This window comes from Colletes latitarsis, chromosome 8, assembly GCF_051014445.1.
Source record: "Colletes latitarsis isolate SP2378_abdomen chromosome 8, iyColLati1, whole genome shotgun sequence".
NCBI lineage: Eukaryota > Metazoa > Arthropoda > Insecta > Hymenoptera > Colletidae > Colletes > Colletes latitarsis.
Genome location: NC_135141.1, coordinates 32,337,281 through 32,359,305, shown reverse-complemented (window position 1 = coordinate 32,359,305; position 22,025 = coordinate 32,337,281). Strand labels below are relative to the sequence as shown.

General features: G+C 37.4%; 2 protein-coding genes across 4 annotated transcripts; one reads left to right on the top strand and one right to left on the bottom strand.

Annotated features, from left to right (window-relative positions):
- The first annotated feature begins 745 nt into the window (after nt 1-745).
- Nucleotides 746-6,534, top strand: LOC143344928 (uncharacterized). 2 transcript variants are annotated; one of them, XM_076771558.1, is made up of 3 exons: nt 746-1,189; nt 2,055-3,327; nt 3,412-6,534. In XM_076771558.1, the coding sequence occupies exons 1-3, from the start codon at nt 1,037-1,039 to the stop codon at nt 5,706-5,708; spliced, it is 3,723 nt and encodes a 1,240-aa protein (XP_076627673.1). In that variant the 5' UTR covers nt 746-1,036; the 3' UTR covers nt 5,709-6,534. The 2 variants fall into 2 exon arrangements, with proteins under 2 accessions (XP_076627673.1, XP_076627671.1); XM_076771556.1 differs by having other exon boundaries at nt 2,055-6,531.
- A 649-nt stretch (nt 6,535-7,183) lies between these two features.
- Nucleotides 7,184-13,386, bottom strand: LOC143344943 (aquaporin AQPAe.a). Of its 2 annotated transcripts, none has more exons than XM_076771584.1 (5): nt 13,186-13,386; nt 9,049-9,306; nt 8,536-8,820; nt 7,977-8,171; nt 7,184-7,663 (listed from the first exon to the last, which is right to left on the bottom strand). In XM_076771584.1, the coding sequence occupies exons 2-5, from the start codon at nt 9,304-9,306 to the stop codon at nt 7,622-7,624; spliced, it is 780 nt and encodes a 259-aa protein (XP_076627699.1). In that variant the 5' UTR covers nt 13,186-13,386; the 3' UTR covers nt 7,184-7,621. The 2 variants fall into 2 exon arrangements, 1 of the variants encoding a protein (XP_076627699.1); XR_013080173.1 differs by having other exon boundaries at nt 7,648-7,663; nt 7,897-8,171; nt 13,186-13,384.
- Between the last annotated feature and the right edge of the window lie 8,639 nt (nt 13,387-22,025).

Here is a 22,025-nt window from a genome sequence, read left to right as displayed (position 1 = left end):
CATCTTTACGCGTCCGATGGACAAATTATTTCGCGAAAAATTATTATTTACGCATATTGATGGGCCCTTTCATTATTCATATACCACATATTGTTAAGAATTGTTTAAACTATTGCGTGGAAATGTTAAACAATGCTAAGTTTTATTTATAATTGTTTAATTCACACCATCGTCGAGCACGTACTCTGTATTGAGTTTACATGCAGCGATTGGTATTCTTGTAAAAAATTATTTTAATATTTGTTAAGATTTCGTATCGCACGAATCAATGATTAATACCATTACCATCGCGTCATCGCGTTTTACGGGCAAAAAGACAGATTTCTCTTGCATCGCGAACGTCACTTAGGGGCAATCTTTCTAGTTCCTCGAGGTACGTGGACCTCCGCAAGTTCGAGTTCAACCTATCGGAAGGTGGCATCCTCTCGAACGAAAGTGCATATCGCTTTCAGCATTTATTATGACGTGAAAAGACACGAAAAATTATTTTCGGTTGCGGGGGTCAATTGCAAGCATTTTTGGTCAACAGACATACCCCCGAAATCCTACTCAGTTTCGATGATATGCCTACTCGTATACCTCGTCGGTGCTATTGTATAGAAGGGAAAGTTTAATGTACCGACAGTGTGATTATTGTGACGGAAGGAATATTCTGCATTATCTACGGAGCACATCGATGGCGGCGGAAGGAAGAGGATGATGGGGGCGCCAGTGTCGAAAGGCCGCAGCCAGACGAGCCTCGAAAGTCGAAAGACGCCACGCAGAGGAAACGAGTTTCGGACCGCCATAATAGCGCCATAGCGGTGTATACTTCGTCCCGCTCGTTCGTTGTTCGCGACGCGACGCTTACCGACGCTCGGCGTCGTTTATTAAAATTCTGATTAATGAGCGATCCGTTCGTAACGCGATTACGTTCGCAGTGTGTTAAAACGTGTACAGATAGACGACGCACGAAAGGGCTCGAGGTAAGAACGACGCGAGAGACGCGTGAGTGCGTGCCTTCGTGGGTGCCTGCACGAACGATAGGCAGGAAAACATGGAGAACAGGCCGGCGCCGCTCCGTTCGAGGAGAGTCTGTCGGTTTTGCTTGACAGAATCTGAACCACTGAACTTCATTTATGAAAGGGATCATAGTAAGCCGTTTCAAGTACCGCTTACCCTGCAGATCATGTCGTGCGTCGCCATCGAGGTAATTATTTTCTTTAAAGACGGCATCGACCGCCACCGACCTATTCTCTCCCTATCTTTTATACCATATTCTTGGGACAGGCATGCCGTTATGCGTTAGTACTGATTCCATGCACCCGTTTCTTTCGTACGTTGACGATATCGTCGGTTTTCGTCGAATCGTTTCTTCCAATCGATGCTCTTTATCGAACAAAATGCATATTACGCTAATAAACAGCGAACGGTTTCGATAACACAGATGTCACGTTTACCGGTTGAGTCGTATATAGTCAACGACTTTTCGTTGAAATCGATCATGAAATTTCATTCGAGTTTGGTAAATAAATGATTTATGATACGTTAGACGATTCGTTCGATCATGATCAAGCATGAACGAAATTTCAACAGACACTATTATTTAATTATGATTTACGTAGTGAAATTATGCCATCAATAATTTCATTTCAATGCTGTGATGGTAAAATATGATGTCTGATTTGTCTTGTTTTTAAATCATTAGGATATTCCCTACTATCGATGTTTCTATCTACGATGTAAAATGTTTCGAAAAATATATTTATCGACTTGTTTCACAAAACACCATTTTCTTATGATAGATTTAAGTAATTCACTTTGGCGGGAAAACGATCAACGTACACGTTCTACCCGAATGTTATACATAATTGTGTTATATACAAATATTATATATTGTTATATGTTGTGCTTTTATAAATCAAGGCTATACTTTTTTAAAATAAACTTGTAAAAACTTTTGTGTAGTACTTGTTATGCTTTTAACGTTACAATCTCTTCTCATTTTTGTTCGTATAAGCTTACATATCTTAAAAAGGTTTTAATTAACATGTCATAACGTATTACTTTTTAAGGTGTACGCGGCTGATGGAATGCCACAAATGATATGCACTATGTGTCGTTGGAATTTGGATCGTTCTTATAAATTTAAACTGCAGTGCAAGAAGGCAGACGAAGCACTGAGAGCTTATCCGCTGTCTGGTGTTTTACCAAGACCGTTTCCACCGATTCCTAATGATCCTCCAGAGACAAATAATAAACGTCCTTTGGAACAGAGATCTCAAAATGAAGGTGTAAAGAAACCTCGTGTTGACAATGGTGATAGAGAAAGACGAGAAACGCGAGAACGAGACAGGGACAGGGACAGGGACAGGGATAGGGACCGAGAAAGGGAAAGAGAAAGAGAAAGAGAAAGGGAGAGAGAGAGGGAGAGGGAAAGGGAGAGGGAGAGGGAAAGGGAAAGAGAAAGAGATAGGGATAGGGACAGGGATAGGGAACGAGAAAGGGATAAGGATCGTGACAGGGACAGGGAAAGAGAAAGGGATAGACAGACGGAAAAGCAAGATGAAACGCATGATTTTTATGAAGAAGAGCACGATGGTGGTAGCGAAGGAGATCAAGATACAAAGCGTATTAAAGAAGAACGAAAATTAGAACCAGGTGAGATTAGAGTACATGCATGCGATCAGTGTGATCGTACATTTCCTTTGCGTCAAGCTCTTGCTCTTCATGTTCAAAGAGCTCATAGAGATCGTAACTACAAGTGTACAGAATGTGACCGTATGTTCTTTTCTAAATATGATCTTGCAAAACACATGACTACGCATTCGGAAGAGAAACCGTTTTCTTGCCCAATTTGTAACAAACAATTTTCAAGAGCAAATTTATTGCAACGTCATGAAAAGGTTCATAGAGACGAACTAAGATATGGTTGTCAACATTGTGATCGTGAATTCTTTACAACCGAAGAATTAGAAAAGCACGAAGATTCTGTGCACAAAAAAGAAAAACCGTTCCAGTGCAACATCTGTAACAAACGTTTTACATACAAACAAGGTTTAGAACGTCACGAAGTCCTACACAACGAAGATAAAACGTTTGTTTGCGAATACTGCAAGGAAGCATTCCGTACGAGTACAAAGTTGGCCAGTCATTTAACGACTCATGCTGGACATAGACCATATCTATGCAAACTATGCCCTCGTTCGTTCCTGCTGTCTCACCATCTAACTAGACACATGCGCACGCATTCCGTAGAAAAACGTCATGTTTGCGAAGATTGCGGTAAAGCATTCAAACGTAAAGAGAGCTTGGAAGTACATCAATTAACGCACACAAAACGCACAGGTATGGGATTAACTTGCGATGTCTGCCAGGAGTCTTGTCGTAATAGGGCAGATTATGTAACTCATATAAAACAACATATTGAAGCAGGTGAAAAAATGGGACCAGATGGATTGCAGCCAGACAATAAAACTAAACTTGAATTAGATTCCGATGAGGATGAAGAAGAGGAACAATATTCGGATGGAGATGACGATTATGAACCACCAGCATATATTGTGAAGAAACTTCCGAAACCAAATAAACCAACTGAAAGCGACGATGAAACGGAAAGAACTGAAAAGGATGAAAATCAAAAGGAACAAGTGGTATTTGTAAGACATAAAGATGGTAATATGATCAAAAAGACAATTAAAACATTGATGCCTATACAACGTCGAGAAGTGCAGGACACGAAAGCGAAACAAAGTCCAAATAGTAATCAACCTCAAGCGAGTACAAAAACTGTACAATCTAAGCCGCCTGAAGAATCGGCAAAGTCTTCCCGTGTGGATGAAACAGAAGCACAAGTTCAAAAAATTGTTGCGTCTGTGTTTAAAGAACACAAGATTCCTTTGAAGCATCAAAATGTTGCTCAAGAACAGAGTAAAGAATCGCCTACATCTACAAAGAATAATTCACAGAATCAAACACCCATAAAAGATGATAAACCTGAGGTATCTACACCGACCACTGGTACTCCAAAAGCTGTTAGTACTGTCAAAGTAATAAAAAGAATTGTTATGAGGAAGCCTAGCGGAAGTACCGAAACTCCAACAGGTACATCTGTAACAAAGGAAGGAGATGCAACAAGTACCACTCCTCAGGTGGCTAGTACAGGTCACAAAGTTACAAAACGGGTAATTGTCCGTAGAATCATTCGACAAGGTGATACTACAAGAGAGGTTATTATGAATCCCGATGGTACGATAATAGATCCAGCAGAACTGGCAAAATTACCAACTGGTAATGTAGTAAAGAGAGTTGTTGTAAAGAAGCCTCTTGATAAGCATTCGAGCCTGATTCAAGCCGTGTTGCAATCATCGACAACGCAACGACCAGTAGCAACCATAAAGAATAATGATTCGGTATTAAATGAATCTCCAAAGTTCGAATTAAAGACATCTCAACCTGTTGTAACTCCATCGCCGTCGACAACAAAAATGACAACAACCGTTGAGAAACCCGCCCCTACGGGAGGAGATCAGGAAACTAAGGAAAAATTAGAACAACTAGAAAAGAGAGTGGAACAACAACGCTTGAAAATTGAAGAATTAGAAGCACGTAAACAGCAGGAGTATGAACCTATGGAAGAATTGTCACCAGAACGTCACGACGAGTCCGAGGATGAACAGCAGTTGCCTCTAAAGAGAGTGTTTGTGAAGAAAAAGCAGAGCATGTACGATGAAGAACAAGAATATAATGACAATGATATAACGACGATAACTCCTGTAACCACATCTACAGCTACAACTGCATCATTGACAGCTGCTGCAACAACATCTACCGCAACAACATCTGCTGCAATAATACCTGTGGCACCAACACCTTCGCCAACAACACCTTCGGCAACAACGCCTGCGGCAACAACACCTTCGGCAACAACATCTTCGTCGACAATACCAACAGTGACAATCCCTGCGACAATAATAAGGGAAAGTAATCAATTTGAATCGGATAAAGATACAATTGAAACTGAGATGAAACTAGATGAAAATACGCAGAAAGAACCTGTAGTACTGCCAAAGGCAACATCCACGCCTGTTAGAAGAGAAGGTAAACCATTGATAACCAGCTCGAAAGTTTATGGAAATAAGAAAATTATTGTTGTGAAAACGGACGAAGCATCGGAAGTGGAAGAGATGAGCCGAGAATTATGTAGTATATTGGACTCTGCTGATTCTGTGGTGAAAATGCAAGAAACGGTTCTAAGTAATCTCACTCAAATATCTTCTTTCGGAGAATCTTCTCAGAAAAATTATATCGATAAACCAAAAGCTGGTCCTTCTAACGCGGATGATAATAATGATGACGCCATCCATGATTCAGTGAAACCAGAACTTGATGTATCTGGGCCCCAGAAAGATACGTCTATGAAACTAGATGACGCTACACCAATGGATGTAGAGAATTTGGATGGAGGCGACATTAAAACAGAACCCAAATCTGAGGATGATCCAGGCGTACGACAACCCGAACAAAACTCGAATTTGTCTTTAGACGAACAAGATCTTTCCGAAGCTACAGATATTTTTGAACCCTCGGATAATGTCTTGGAAGTTCAAAAGAATCAGTTAGGGGACTCTGTGATTGAACTTGACCATGAAAGTCATACGATAAATTTGAACGATACTAATGACAGTCAAGATAGTCTTGAAGATAAACTTCAACAAATGGAAGGTTAAATTTCCTTTCGGACGAAAGTGTAAAACGAGAAAGGGGACAGGATTTAAAAACTAACAGCTCGAATTTGATCAATGTTACACTTTCGATTACAATTTCATAAACTGAAAGTCCGACTTTGATGCATTTTGGACGGATATAGATAAACATATTCATTCTTTTATTATTAAATTCCTTAAGAAATCTTGAATTTAAACTAACTTTAATCTTATTATATTGTATCTAAACTTCCCTATGTATCTTTGATTTTTTTCCGTGTGATAATTATCGAATCATTTCGGTAATGTTAATTACGAAAGGTATCAGTGAAGTATGAAAACAAAGCGTGCTATCCATTAATGAACATTACAGCATAAGAGAGAAAATTTTCATTTCAATTATAATAACGAATTCATGTATACCTTGTGTATGTATCAAGAAACTTGATATCCGCGTTATTATCTCAATTGTGCCAATTGCGTCGATCCAATTGGAGGAATTTTTTAATTTAGATATCTCGGATTTATTATCTGGTATATGTATATGCATGTAATTACCGAACGTAAGACATTTGTATAGACATCGGAAGTTATATTTTTTTTCGAATATACTTTGTTCGCAACAACAATTCTATTGACAAAACATGTTGTTGTTCAATATTAATTATCGTATCACATTTTTCCTCATTGTTATTCACAACTGACTCCGTTATTGGGAACACAAGGTACTTTAAAGAATTAAACTTGCTATAATACTTAATGATAATTGTGCGAGACTAGAATGGAAACGGTACATAGATTATTCAATATTCTATAAACATTTGAAGCTGTGTATCAAATACAAACTATGGTGTGTAAATGTAAAATCAGGTGTTGCTTATTTTTCCAGGAAAACCTTACGCCCACGTAATACATACATATAGACGAATGCAATCTATTTAACTTTTAAAAACGTAAAACGTGCATATTTTATTTCATACAATAGGATATAGGACATTGTATTTAGGTATGCATTTTATTATTAATATTTTATTTTATATAATATTATTATAATATTATATAAACATGATTACATATCCGATAATATTATTTTCGTCGTACTACGATGTACAATCTATAAAAATAATATGTATCTTATAATTATGAATATAATAGATACAAAACAGTAGTGAATTTGAATATTATGTATACATATGTAGTCATCGGCATACCGGCCAATAAGAATGTACAAAAATTAATTAAATATCGAAAGCATACTATCGTTACAATTTACAAATTATATTCTGATCGTGTATTACGGTATAATAGCACAGACCGAGATATTTATTATCTACACGTATGTAAATAAATAAAGCACGAGAAAATAATATAGAATAACTTTTAACTTTTAACTGGAATTACTTTCATTGAATGATCGCGAATGCATATCCAGATACATGACAAATATTAAATTTAATTGCTGTATTAAATAAAATTTTCAGTATTTATTGGTACTATGTTGTTCATTTTATTCAATAAACGAACGTATCGCGTTTATAGAATGCTAGATGTCGCCACCGTGAAGTTTTACTTGGGCAATATCGATCTTTGGTTTTTAGTATCTTTCGATTATCGATGGAATAAATTCTAATTTACAAAAGTAACTGCGAATTATTGACAAGAACTACGCGCTTATAATATCAAACAAGTATACATACATATATGTAATCGAATTCAACGAATATACATAGAGATAGAGATTCTCTATACATAGAGAAACGTGATAAATTAAATTATATCAATCGAGAAGCTTAAAATGTAATTATTAGAAGGTCAGAATACTTTAATTAATGATAAGTAAACCCCTGAAATACCGACGTCGACCGCCGGTTTTCAAATTTTCAAATTGGACAGTACATATTTCTAATAAAATACGACGATTAGCAGCGGTTGGAAGATCAAGCGGGGTTGACGTCCTTCTTACTGGTAAGGCTCTCTAGCTGCAAAAATAATACTTGACATGTTTTTGACTGTGTTTTGACAACCACTTGTAGTAAGAAGCAATATAAACAAAAAAAATGTATCATTCACGTCTTCGAATCTTTCTTTGTATCTTCGTTTCTTAAAGTCCACCCCTTCCACTGTCTATATACTCGAACTGTTAATTGAATTTAAACATAGAAAGATTCTGCAACGAGAATTTTATAGACGTATCCGAATCAAGTTATTATACTCATTTAATATACGGTTGGCCCAAAAATGAAATTCAAAGTATATTTTCTTTTAGCTTCGGTAGACAAATGCCAACTAAACTGGTCCTCTTGCGACAGTGGTGTACTGTTCTTCCTGTTCCTTCGCAGGACCGACTGCATGCTCATAAACCAATCCACCCGCCATTCCTCCAAGAATCGGACCAACCCAATAAAGCCAATGATTGTCAAATGCACCCATCACAGCAGCACTGCCCAATGATCGTGCTGGATTCATTCCTGCGCCAGTTCTCGGTACCTGTTACAATGATTCAGGTAAAGATACGCTTTTACCATATTTCCATTAATCGATTACATTTTGTTTTTGTTGTCCGACTAAATCGTTTCGAAAGATAAGGAAATTTTACAATTTATAATTTTTATTAAAAACATTTACGATTTTCATTCCTCCTAATCGTACGAAAAGTTTATAATCAATCGATATTCTATAAATATTAATATTAATTTTAAATTCGTTTTTAAATCACAAATATTTTTCGTTAACGAATCATTCGTTAAATTGACGTCGGAGTTTCCTCTATTAGAATCGGTGGGAGGTTTAGCAAGTTTTCTTGGATTCTTCGGTTAGACTGTAGGAATGTAGAAAATTCGAAAAATCTTACTCCAACAAGATGGCCGACCGTAACAGCGAGTCCAATTATGAGGGGGGCCATTCCTCGACTGTGTGGCTTGGCAGCATCGCATGCTCCGCACACGACGAGAACTAGTATGAAGGCTAGAAAGAATTCTATTCCAAAACCTTGAACAGCCGTAACACCCTCGGAAAGTTGCACTACTCCAAGTGCAGCCTCCATTCTTTCGGGGGACAGCGCCCTTAATGCACCAGATCCTGCTATTGCTCCCACGCACTGAGCTAACACGTACAATAATCCTCTAATTATTGGTACCTGTAGGATAAAAGATCTTTTATTACTTACAATTAGAGAATTATAGTATTCAACGTTGGTGTTGAACGTTAGCTTTGAAAACACAAAAGTGCCCCCACTGAGTTTCGTACCACATTATTGTAAAATCCTTTGATTAGAACAAAATGAAAATGTATCATTTGTGAAATTTATTTTTCGTTGAATGGACAGTTAACGTTACAGAATAATTATTTATCATACTCGTTTTACCTTGCCGACGATCATTAAACCGAACGTAACAGCAGGATTAACGTGACCTCCGGAAATATGGCCGACTCCTTGTATCGCGGCAGCCACCGTCAAGCCAAACGCGAGACTTATGGCAACGACGTTCGCGGTGATGACGGATCCGCAACCAAAGAAATTCAACAGCATCGTGCCTAGAAATTCCGCCAACAGAGCTCGATAAAGGCCAGCCTTCGTATCGGTTAGTTCGTTCGTGCCAACGGTCGCCTTTAAGTTCTCCATCTGCGAAACGAGATAATCGATTAATCATCCTCGCGGCCGCATAAAAGATGTCGTTTAGATGCGTTTTCGATACAACAAAAGAAACGACTGACGTTTTCGATGGCGTACGATAGTTTTAACCATAAAAAGCAACGTCTGCTTCTGTTCGCTCTGTAACAGTCCTTGAATCTCGCTTGGCAAAAGCTTTTTCTATTCATTTATCGAGTACAATTACATGGAATTCCCCTTTGTTTAAACTTTTAAACACGTTGAAATCGATGGAGTAAATTATTTTTCAGAAATAGAGCAATTCGATTCGTTGTTTTTGTTTCACGATTTTATTCTCAATTTTTTCTTAAGGAAAAATTCTAAACGGAACGCTAATGAAACAACTTATGCAATACGAGAAGTCATGATGAAGCTAAATAGAATGCAGTACACTATAACTGTACCAATTACTGTTATTTTGTAGGCAATCATTTCACAATATCAAGGAAATTCCAACATTTCGATCATCTTTGCACGAATAGTTTCTGTTTGTCGCGTCGTTTGTCACTCAATAATTTTCAGTTAAAAATTGTCAGGTTTCTGCTTATATTTTCGTGATACGTTTTCTCTCTTATATTTTATATCTTCACCTTCGTAACACCGTTACGAATTACGTCGTCGAAGAAACGAAACGAAACGGTTACGGTAACCAGCGACGCATCCAGGTTACATTATGCATGCAGATCGTCATATCCTCGACGAGTAGCGACAGCCGGTCCCGATCGCCTCGAATTACTTAATCGTTCCCGCCAGAATGTACGACAAGTTAATCGTCACCCACGCCGTTGCGTTTAACGTCTTTCGTACGCGACGCGATCATTTTCTGGGTCGTTTCTCTTCTGCTCGTTCTTAATTTTCGACTTATCTTCGATGACATACTTCGTTACGGATCATCTTCAGGAAATTAGAACCCCGCCCCCGTAATCATCAAATCAAACCACTCTGAACGAGGTAGATGTCCCAATTATCCAAATACTTTTTTACAATCGTCCTTTTTAACGATACTAGATAAGATACCGTTTTCTCCCTGCGTTCTAGTAAGGATATTTTATATTTAAATAATTAAAAAATAGGTCACTAATGTCCCAGTCATCGTTATGTAATATTTGTTTCTTTTAACAGTTATTTATAAACCAACAATTGGCTTTTCCTTTGCTCAAATGTATTATTAGCGGCTAAGGTGACACGATGTGTGTTTTATTTAGATATTTAACGAAACGAAATATTACACACGTGTATAGTCTATGTGACAGAACTAAACTGATTAACTAGTAGAAGCTGTATCAATAAATTAACAAATATGAAACTATAATAGATTACGCAAATGGATGTCGTTAAAGATGTCGTTTAAACTCGGTCTAACTCGACGCGGGACTGTTTGATTTTCCCGATGATATCACATCTCGAGACTATTTTTTCTCTCCGCGTGCAATGCAATTTCATTTCATTAAAAAGAAAAGTTGAGCTATTATTTCTTTTCGAATTTAATGGAAAACGAACAAAATTATTTATAACGAGGTATAACGATTGCTGATGTTTAGTATCAATTTTATACAGGATGAAAGTCTCATTTGTCTGCTCTTTAAATTGGTCAAACGTTTAAAATGTACATTTATTAAAAAGTTTTATACACACTTACTACACTCATATTTGTATTTGCGCTCTATAATGGTGATTCACTCTGAACGAACAAAAATTTGTCTTTTTTGAAACTGGTATGAATCCACTTTTTCGAACATTGAGATATTAAAGGATTTCCGGTTTGAATAGATTGCAAAATAAAATTTGCTAATGGTCGATGAAATTACTAAAAACAGTCCCAGCTTCATTCGGAATCACGCGTAGCGTTTCCTGTTCGCCTCGAACATTCGTTATCGTGTCTCGTCTCGCGTTTCAGGATCTCGAACAGCTTTGATTCATAATAGAGCAAAGATCTACAGAGGTACTTACATATGCATATGTGTAACACCTATTAGTGGTCTCGTCCAGGTAATAGTAATTATACTAAAAGCATCCGTCCGTGGTTCCGGCCGCGTGTTTATTTTTCTGTAACCTTCGATCGTACCGCAAAAGCAGTGAAAACCGGTCGATTTCACACAAATCACCCGTCACGTTTTCTCGCGATTTATCGTCGCGCCGTCTCGGATGGTCGTTATCCCTACATATATGGTGCAGTCAGCTATGTACACGATATCTCTCCTTATCTCTCGTCGCATCTCATACCCTCGTTTCTTTTACCGCGGATAAAGCGTCATTTAAATCTTTTCCTACTTTCCTGCGTTACGAGCTTCGAGATAAGACGAGACTCCCCTTGCCAGTCGAAACAATTAAAAGTGAAATGGAATTAATTTCCAGTCTGGTCGAATGAGCGTAGCGAACGAGCGAGCACCAAGGGCGAAGGAAATATCGCGTGTACGTTATATGTACATATCTACGTAGAAGAATATGTATTTTCACGGAGTGCTGGAGCTCCAAACAGGGCGAATAATTCAAGGCATAATCTATACAGGCTATTTTTTATTTTCTGCAGTTTAATTGCACGCGTTTCTGCAACGTAAATATTTGCTCATCTCATGTTTTATTTCCCTTTTTTTCTTTACGACGTCTTCGCTGCACAGGATGCATGGGAAATGAGAAAAATAAAAAATCTGTAACAGAGTGTTTGCGTTCGACTCTTTTAGAATTCATGGAATATGTGTTCCAAAACGTTACAGTGTTACGTGGATGGTAAATTCCAGAAATGGAAGTTAACGGTTATCGTTTAGAACACCTTCTCGAATGGGATACTAGGTAAATGTTTGCACTGAAATGCGTGAATTTTATACGGTTCTTTATCCCTGTATAAATTCGATGATGCAAATATGTGATTGTATTTAAAAAAAAAAAAAAAAATTATCTTTAATAGAATAGTTTTTCTTCTGGAAATAAACTCATAACGTCACCATTATTTTAACAATCTATTATATAACTTTCAAATTTAATACGCGACTGCAAAATTTCAAAGGTAGTAAAAATCATCGAATTAATAAAATAATGCTCAACCCCCTCCTCCTCCCAACCTTGACACGTTAATTTAATAATATCACCAGAAACCGATTGCTTTTTGTTTTCGACACGCTTCTCGGTCGTGGCTTGCAATTATCTCTATTTGCACTCCAATAACCATAATCGTATCGTTTGTAACCTCCCGACTTGTTTGGCTTTCGCGACGCCTCGAATTTTCCGTTTCCATCTCGTATTCTTTCGCGTACGTTTTCTTTTCCTTCCGAACACGGTATGGCGAGGCTCTAACTACATAGGTGTAGTATTTATCTGTTACGGACGCTACTCCCGGTCCGACCGGTAATCCACTCGTTCTACTTTTCAGTAGTGATAATAAAGGCTCGTTCCACTGTCACCGAGCCGTTTCGTAATTTTTGGTGGACAGCGTACGAAATAACTGTTGTTGTTTGTTTAACCCATTTTATTTCCTTTCGTTAAACTATTCCGAGAGCACGCGTACCCAGGTTTGGCTGCCAACCGGCTTCTAATTACCGCCATTCATCGACGATTGCACGTTCCCTGGACGAAATTTACGCGTTCACCGTCGTTTATTTTTCCTCGAACGATTTCGACGAGCACGCGCGCCGTTGTACATACATATAATCTCGAACCTTTCTAATTATCTCGAGCGAGCAAATCTGCTGTTCTTTTGCCGAAACGAGAGTAAGAAAAATCTGTGACTGTACGAAATTATTGACGCTGATTAATCCGGTCGCGATAACGCGCGTTCATTTTAAATAAAAATCATTCGACGATTATTTCGGTGGAAAATCGGAATTTGTTATTCCGGTGAAAAATGTCGAAACTCACCGCGATGGTATCTATTAGTCTGACGGGGAAACGAACGTCGTAGCGGTGTCGAAGATTTCTCAGTGACTTCTGTCAGGTACGGGTTCTGTCACAACCTTCGCGATAGCAGCTCACAGAGAAACGAACTCTTCCTAGGAGTCACTGAAAGACAACTGTCGAGGCTGCCGAGCATTGAAAACAGCTGGTCTCACGTAGGTATCTAACTGCGTCTGTTCTGGTACTCTGGTAGCTGGTACCAGAGTAGGGATATCACGGTTAAAACGAACCACGATCTCCAGGTAACACGACGGTTTTGTACGGTTCTGCAGCCGTACGAGACACTGCTCGACGGGTTCCTTGTTCCTACGAATATGTTAATTAACGTACACTCGTCAAATTTAGGGATTTTTGTTCGTGACATTTCCTTGTTAGACGGCTACTACCAATTAACTTCTTCACAAACAAATAAAAACAACAAATGGTCACCTATTTACATTTCATGTTTTATATGATAATATTTAAAATTTTCTAATCGATTAATATTAGTACAACAAAACTTCCTTCGTCGAGTATGGTTGTCCGTCCTTTCTATAGTAGGTTGTAAGTACTTAGTATTCAATTCTGGCCGTTTTAACATCCTTTCAAGGTGGTTGACAAGTTTCCTTTTTCACGTATATTTCTTTGTTCTAGTTTTTTTGTTAGAATCATAATTTATACAAGAGTGAGAGATTAAAATTTATTCCCTTCTGGTCAAATTGAAAAATCTAGCTGCAGTACAACTGATGGAAAATTTTATTTTATTGGAAAAGTTGGAGCAGGTACATTTCCTTTCTTACGCGAAACTAATTTGTTTCTACAGAACAATGATTACAAGAACAATACTTGGTATGTTCGGTCCGTTGAGTCGAATTAATGACGTTTTATTTCCAAGATAGACAAGGTAGACGTAATTCATTGAAGAAGTTAAGCTTGCAAATCAATCCGTGACTAATCGATTTCTCGGTTCTAATAGAGAATTCAAAACCGAATCTAACAATATTTCCACCAATAATTAACATACTTAGATATTTGCAAGATTGCGTATAATTTCCTTTTTCCAGGTATCAATGGATGATTCAACTAAATAATATATACCTGCTTTTGTTTTACTCTTTTACTGGAAAGTTTTACTGTTGCAAACACTGTTGTATTCACATTTTTCTATTTCATCGGATACAAATATTGTTGCATATGTACGTCGTTATCCGTAATATAGTGACTCTACTGTTACCGCTATAATTATGTAAACGTAACAAGAATGAAACCAATGTCCTTCGTGGATTAACAAAGAAAATTGAAGGGAACTTTTTATAACTAGAATTGCTCAAGAATCTGCACATAAACGGTCCAGATACATTTCTATAATATATTTTTCTAGTAAAGATATTAGAAAATACCAACATATTATTTGGTCGTAAAGTAGTACTTATTAATGTTATGAATTGCAAAATTAGTATCGTCGATTGACGTGCGTGACACGTTTCATTAAACTTCCGACCCAACCTCGACTTCGATTCGAGTCTTCGAAATTAGCGAAGATTGATTCGTAAATGAATTCAGAATGTAGCATGTCATGTAAACAATTAAATAAACTTCTCGAATTTTTTTTCTTAGCAAATGAAATTGTACTTTCTTCGTTTCATCGTGTCAAGCAAATTAATTTTATTAACATATTTCACCAGCTCGTTGAAAATACATATTCGATTAAAATTAAAAATTTGTTTATAATCGTGGATCTTAATTCGCAACTATTTTAATATGTTTAAATATTATTCTGTGTGTTCCTAAATACCGAAAGGGAATGTCGAAAGCATCGATAAAATTAATTTGCTCCATGCGACCAAATCAAATGGAAGTTCATAGCACTTCAATTAACAATTCTCCTTGTACAATTTGTACGCATCAATATTTTACTGCCTTCTCGTTGCGTTCCTATTACATTGACAAGTTGCTGTCTTTACCCCCTTCTTTGTTCGGCATTCTCTCTTGTCGTTCAATCGGACGTGCACAATCATTGGCTGCAAATTTAACGGTTTACCTGGAAGCGTGCATAGACCGTATCTACTGCTATGCAGACAATGTCAAGCGAGCATGTGTTCTCGCATAACGTCCACAGGAAACAATAAAACCGTTAAAAGTTATCTAAAAATTACTTACTGAACTGAACATTTCGAAACAAACAATTAAAAAATTTTTAATTCTATTCATACGATTCGATATGCATCGATACGATTTATAGAAAAAATTTGTTCACAGTATACACAGGTCGTACAACAAAATGTCATTATACATATATTTTCAGCTTGTTCTTGTATAAAAAGTCGAGAATTTCATCCCTAGAAATTATAAATAGAAATAGAATCATCTAATATTTAAAATTCAGGTAATGGATTTTTTGGTCAATTCTCTGATAGTCAGATCGTTAGTATTAAATGAGAAATCTGTGTTATTTTTGTTTTAACAAATACCCAAAAGGACGTTTCCTTCTTCTACTTACGTACAAGAATACTTTTAATCGCAAGCAGATATAAAAATGATCGAACAGGATGAATCGTTTTGTGTTACGAATTGATCGAATGGCCAATTTGCATTTCTAAACGTAGCAGTACACGCCTCCGCTGATTCTCTACTCGAGAATGATTTAATTCGTTCATATATCAACTTCCTCAACAAGATTAGCTTGCCACGTTATGTTAATCAAGCTTGAGTGGTTTGCTATAAAAAGACCATTATATGTATGTTAATGGACGTTACGCATCTTTTGGTTGCATTGTTTCATTTATGGTGACGCTATGATTAACATACTGGCAAACATCTTTTAACTCTGGACAGTAGCATTCATTCATTAGCCCCCTCAACCCTGCTGTACATTGTGATACACGATTGTTATTAATAGTATATGTATACACAGAATTATCTGTATTGTATATGTAATTTTCGTGATTATACATATACTGTGAAATGTGTAAACTGTTAGACTAAAAATTGGTTCGAGATTAGATTTTACATAAAATCTAAACTCTAAAATAAATTATCGTAGGTCAGTTAACCGGAATGACAGCGTGATTCTCTTCGACGTAAAGTTCGATGACTTCCATACGTTTCACACAAAACATAGTAAATCGCCAACAGAAGGTTCTCATATTTTTCACAGTTTGCGCTCGCATTCGTGTGTACCAAAGCCACGTACTTACGTTCTAGGAAATAGCATAACAGGATCATCATCGTCGTCATTACCACTCATTTCACGAGCACTGTCGACTCTGTTTTTTCCGCAATGCGGGAATGCGTTTGATAAGAATGTATTTCTTCGTCGTGTGTGCAGTTGCGCTCTACATTTTACCCAGACGGTCGTCTCCTCGATCGTGTACACGCGGGTCATTACTGACAATTATCTTCGTCCCAGTGAGCACGTCTTTTTCGCAGAAGTCTAATTGTTCTTCAATGTCAACGAACCATATTGCCCTGAAACGCACTAACGGATCGACGCCGCGCATTTTCCGCAGAGAAATTTCAAGTTCAATCGAACGGGGCTCTGGCAACGCGTACGAGGATTTATTACAATGATCGTATTTATTCGTAGGGGCATCGAAACTGCTTTGCGTCAAGCATTAAGAAGTCGATTTAATGAAAACCAGCCGCCTCGCCTTAAACACACCCTAATCCACTTTGGTTCTCAATTTAGAGCATACATGCATTCGGAGGATGGCTTTCGTGCCGACCTTGACAAGCCTCTTCTCGAAAATACTAATTCGTAAGTCCTCGAAAGAGATACACGACACTTTTATGGAGAAGAAAGAAATCCACTAATTAAATTAAAATTAATAGACTCTATCGGTCATTATTAATGTGAGCGAATAAGATTTTGAAATATAATTTGAAAAATAGTATAGAGAATTCAGAAATCGTATTAGTATGTTTGTAGATAACGAGGGAATGTTTAATAATAAAGTTTAATAATATTGCGCTATCGCGGAGGATTTCAAATCATTCTGGAAAAATTATTTTCGGTTGCGGGGGTCAATTACAATCATTTTTGGTCATTACACATACCTCGGAAATCCTAACCACTTTCGAGAAAAAAAATCGGATAGGTGGTGAAATTTTTCGACGAAAAAAAAATTTTTCAAATCGTCTTGGAAAAATTATTTTTAGTTGCAGGGGTTAATTGCAAGCATTTTTGGTCATTACACATACCCCCGAAATCCTACTCAGTTTTGAGAAAAAAATTCCTTACCGAAAATATAATTTCTGGCCAGAAATGTCTGCCCGAATTTTCATGCGAATCTTTAAAATGTCATAACTTCTGAACGGATTGGACGATGTTAATGTTTAAAAAAGCAAACTACGCGTATTTTGATAGAGAATATGTACAAATTGCAAAAATATTCGAAAAGTTCGTCGGACGAAAATGTTGGCATTGCAATATTTTTGGTGCGGATCGTCACAACGAGTGCAAGGCACTGCAGGTGTGACGTTCCGCCGCGCCGCGCCGGTACCTCTTTCACGTTGAATCCATCGACTGACCTCACGTATGCTAATTATCGCGATTTTATCTGCACGCGAGCTTACCATTGCTGTAATATCAGTTAACGGGTTCGATATAGGCCGCGGGAAGGTCTGAGAGGATTCAGTATTGATTTACGACGAATGAACAATATTTTTCACGATGCTCTTCCAGGTTGGTCAATTTACACCGGCTAGAGCGAACGCTAAATAAAGTTTAACCGTGTCTGTAGGCTCTTCAGCCGGGTTAAGACCTTATTCGAGGCAATGACGACCCACTTGCGAATCGTATCGCTAGATCTCGGCCAACAAGAGGCAGTAAACGTCAGACTTCGCAGGCGATGACCGGAAGTGGCGGTCGAAGACTGTTGGCCGACCTCTGAGGGAAACTCTTATCGCCGTCCTTGATATCTTAACGCCGAAAAAGGCATTGTTACGCTGCCCCAGAAAACTTTGCGTATTTTAACGCTTTAAATTATCGTGTAACGTAGCTTTCGCGTTTCAAGAAGTGAAAAACAATGCCGATTGTTTGCCAATGCTATTTATTTATTTATTACACTGATAAAAACCAATTAGTATGCAAGAGAAAATATAATATCTTTACCGTTGAGGTAGAGAACAGTTATAGATAAACGATATAATTAAATAAAATAGAATTGTTTGTAATTGTATTAATTGTGCACTAATTATAGTATATGTGCTTCGTTTCAAATAGACTATATAAAAATGCACAGGAAGAAAGTTAAACAGATCGATACTTTATTCGAAGTGATTACAAGAGACACCGATTGCTTAAGAATATTTAGGAGGCCGTCGTGCAATGCAAACAGAAACATCAATATTGCGGACAGGCATTATAAACTCATTTTACAGAGTGAAAAGTCAGATATGGGATCAGTCTTTAAACGAATGGGGTTTTAAATGCCACTCAATTCGCTGCGAATTAATATTGCTTGGCCCGTGAAAACATAAGTAAATTTTTCAATTATACAACACGACAACGACGAAACGATGCCACGGATAAATACTCGTTTGAATTTTCATTTATTTCTAGCAGAATACTTTGTCACTGAACGCTAATGGATCTGTGATACTTCAAATGTAGCTTTTTCTTCTACTTGTATATTAATTGACATTTTCTCATAAACGAGTTAACTCTTCAATAAAATTAGTAAATTTTCTATTAAATTTACAGTAGAATAGAACAAATATAAATTTAATACTCGTAAGGTTATCGAAAGCTCAACTGCAATTGGTACATTTTTTAAGAATTACCAGATATCGTTCTGTTAAACCACCCACAATACCCCAAAACAGAAATAAATTTCTAGCCGAAATTTGATATTTAAAAATAAAAATAAAAAATACTGTAGGATTGAAATTTAATCGTGTCTAATAACAACCGGAAATTGACAAGGATGTGCGTGTCACGTGCACCGTGTCCATTTTTGCATGCAATAACGGCAGGGTTGTTGTCAAGGACATCGTGCACGAAAGATCTACGTCGGTCACGCTACCATCGATGATTAGTAAAGATCTTGTAGTCCCGAACAACACCACACCCCCGCGGTCATTCACGACTGTCTCTTGTAATTTCACGTGTTTACGTGCCCTCTTGACGTAAACTTTGACACGTGGCTCCGACCAAGTGCGCAGTGGCGAGGTTTTATGACTGGACAAAGCCTCGGCCAGGGTGAAGAGAATCGCCTGTGGCGTAGCAAGTGGTTAGGGGGATGCAACGTTCAGTGAGCAAGAAGCCTTCATATCTGAATCTCTGGCGGGACTTTTTGACCATCCAGCCGACAGCCAAACAGCTGACGCGAAATCCCGTGAGTGCGATCCACACTTCCGCTCGACGATGATATTAAATATTTGTACGTCAATCGAGAACATTTAACGGAATTTTAATAGTAAATTACGTTTACTAAATTTAAACGAAACGTGAAACCGCGGACGTCTGAAATTGTAAAATAAAATCAGCGAATAAGTTCGAGAAACAAGACAGCAATTTTAATTCGATTCCGGAAAGTTTATCGTCAGAGGAGGATGGAACTGCGTTTCTTCGTTCGTTTCTAGTCCCATGAAAGTGTATCGTGTACGAGATGATAATGCTACCGGTGATAAAAATACCGACGATCTTATCGGGCAGTGAGTCTAGAATGTAAGATGGGAAAGCGTCGTTGGGAGTGTATTTAGGTCATAATGAGAATGCACGCGGTGCTCGAGAAAACTCTGACGCGTCCCAGGAACATTGCAAATTTAACAATGTGCGACTGTTTCCTTTACTAGGTACCGCGAACTAATAATTACAATCTAACTAGCTTAACGCTTCTAAAGTAATTTTTTTTTATTATTATTATGTTCTTTTCGTAATAGGACCAAAATAGACAATTTTGTTTGCAATACGTTTGCCTAACAGAAAGGGTGCACCAGCAACGATCGATTACCTATCACGGTTGACCAATGTAAAATGGTAATGACTCGAATCGATTTTATTCACTTTTTTTTAACCTTCGTTCCAGTCTCGTTTGTCTACTAAATATTATGTCACGTTTGATAAACATGGGTCTCGATATCGGAAATCATCGTTGGCATTCGCGACGAGCTGTCAGAGAAGGTACTAATAGAACGAATTTAAACGTCGAATTAGCAGTACCCTCGAAAAGACGATCCGGAAGCGCGATCGGGCGAAGATAAATCAGTGATACGCGACATTTCTTACCACCGACATCAAAGCTTTTATTAATCGCGAACGTTGAACAATTAATACAGCCATGAATGTAAGTTACGTTTATTCGAGCACTTAATGGGTATGCTTAAATTAACAGTGAAATTAGAAGCTTATAATTAAGATTTATTTGGAATAGTACACTGCATTCAAATTATTTATATCTTCCATGGTGGACACTATAATTATTTTATTATATGGTTACGTACAAAATAATAATCATAATATTATGAATGTAAAAATATTTAACATGTACCGTTTATTAAAAATAAAAGACACAATTCTATTACACAAACTATTAGCAATCATAGCGATAAAATAAATTGAAAATATTAATGACTGGGTTAGAATTTAAATTAGGTGTTTAATTTTCAAACTTCACAGTAGCGAATCTGCTTTATTTCCAGTTTTACAAATCGACTGGTATTATGAACGTTTCTACCGTGTTTCCGGAGGGATTTACCGAAGCACCGCGTCACACATCAGCAAGCATGAAGGATGACGACGAGGTTCAGGATAGATACAATCGTAAGTAGGTACTTACGGATTCTAGTCTTTCTTTGTGCATTCCAATTTTTCACTGCAATTTTGCATCAGTTTCTCAGAGGTGATTTTTTCCTCGAACGTTGCAGGGTGCAAATGTACGAATAAAAAGATACTTGAAACAAGTTGAAACCTTCGAATAAATTAAATCAAATGGCACGGCGTCACACGGGAGATCCGCCGAAATGTTGGTTTTACGAACCTCTGATTTAAATCGATCGTATAGTCGAAATAAATTAAGAGAATAATCGTGCAAAGGGGATCGTTAAATATAACCAATTTTTGTGAACTTTCTGGTATTGGCATGCATCTTTGAACATTTCCACAATCGGTGTATGGAAATGTACCGAACAGGAGACTTTGTAGAGGGTGTTCTAAAACAAATTGCATACAAGCAGATACATTTCCGGTGAGAAAACATGATTCACTATCTGTTAGTTTGATATGCAATTATTCCGTGGCAAAATACCCCGAAAGGAATATGTAGTGTTCATCCACATACGTTTACATGAACTCACCGTTCCCTGGAGCGAGACTATTATGCCATTACCGTGAAATTGGCTGACACACAGTGTCCTAAGTACGCGCCATTTAATACGAGTATGTATTGGGAAAAGAGTTGGAAAAGTTTTCCACTTGGTTTAATTCATGCATCTAACAACATATGCTTGAAAACGCTCCAACTATCGTGGCTAGTTGATAAATACATATACATATGAATCAGGATACAAATTAAGTGTAGCTGTATCTGAATGTATATTAGTTACCTACTTTTTTTAACAGTAAACATGTATTATATTACTATAAATTTCAATACCATTCAAGACAAATAAAGCACTCTCCCGGATAAGTGAAACGAAATTGGGTCCTCGACGTTCAAAATTATTTTAAAAATACTTCCGACTGCCAATTTATCGACAGAGACGACACACGTGAGGTTAATTTTAAATTGATTAGAAGAATTGTCGACAGATTGCGACTGCCTACCGATTAAAATTCATATGTTAATCAATGCCAACACTATAACGATACGCACTACTGATAA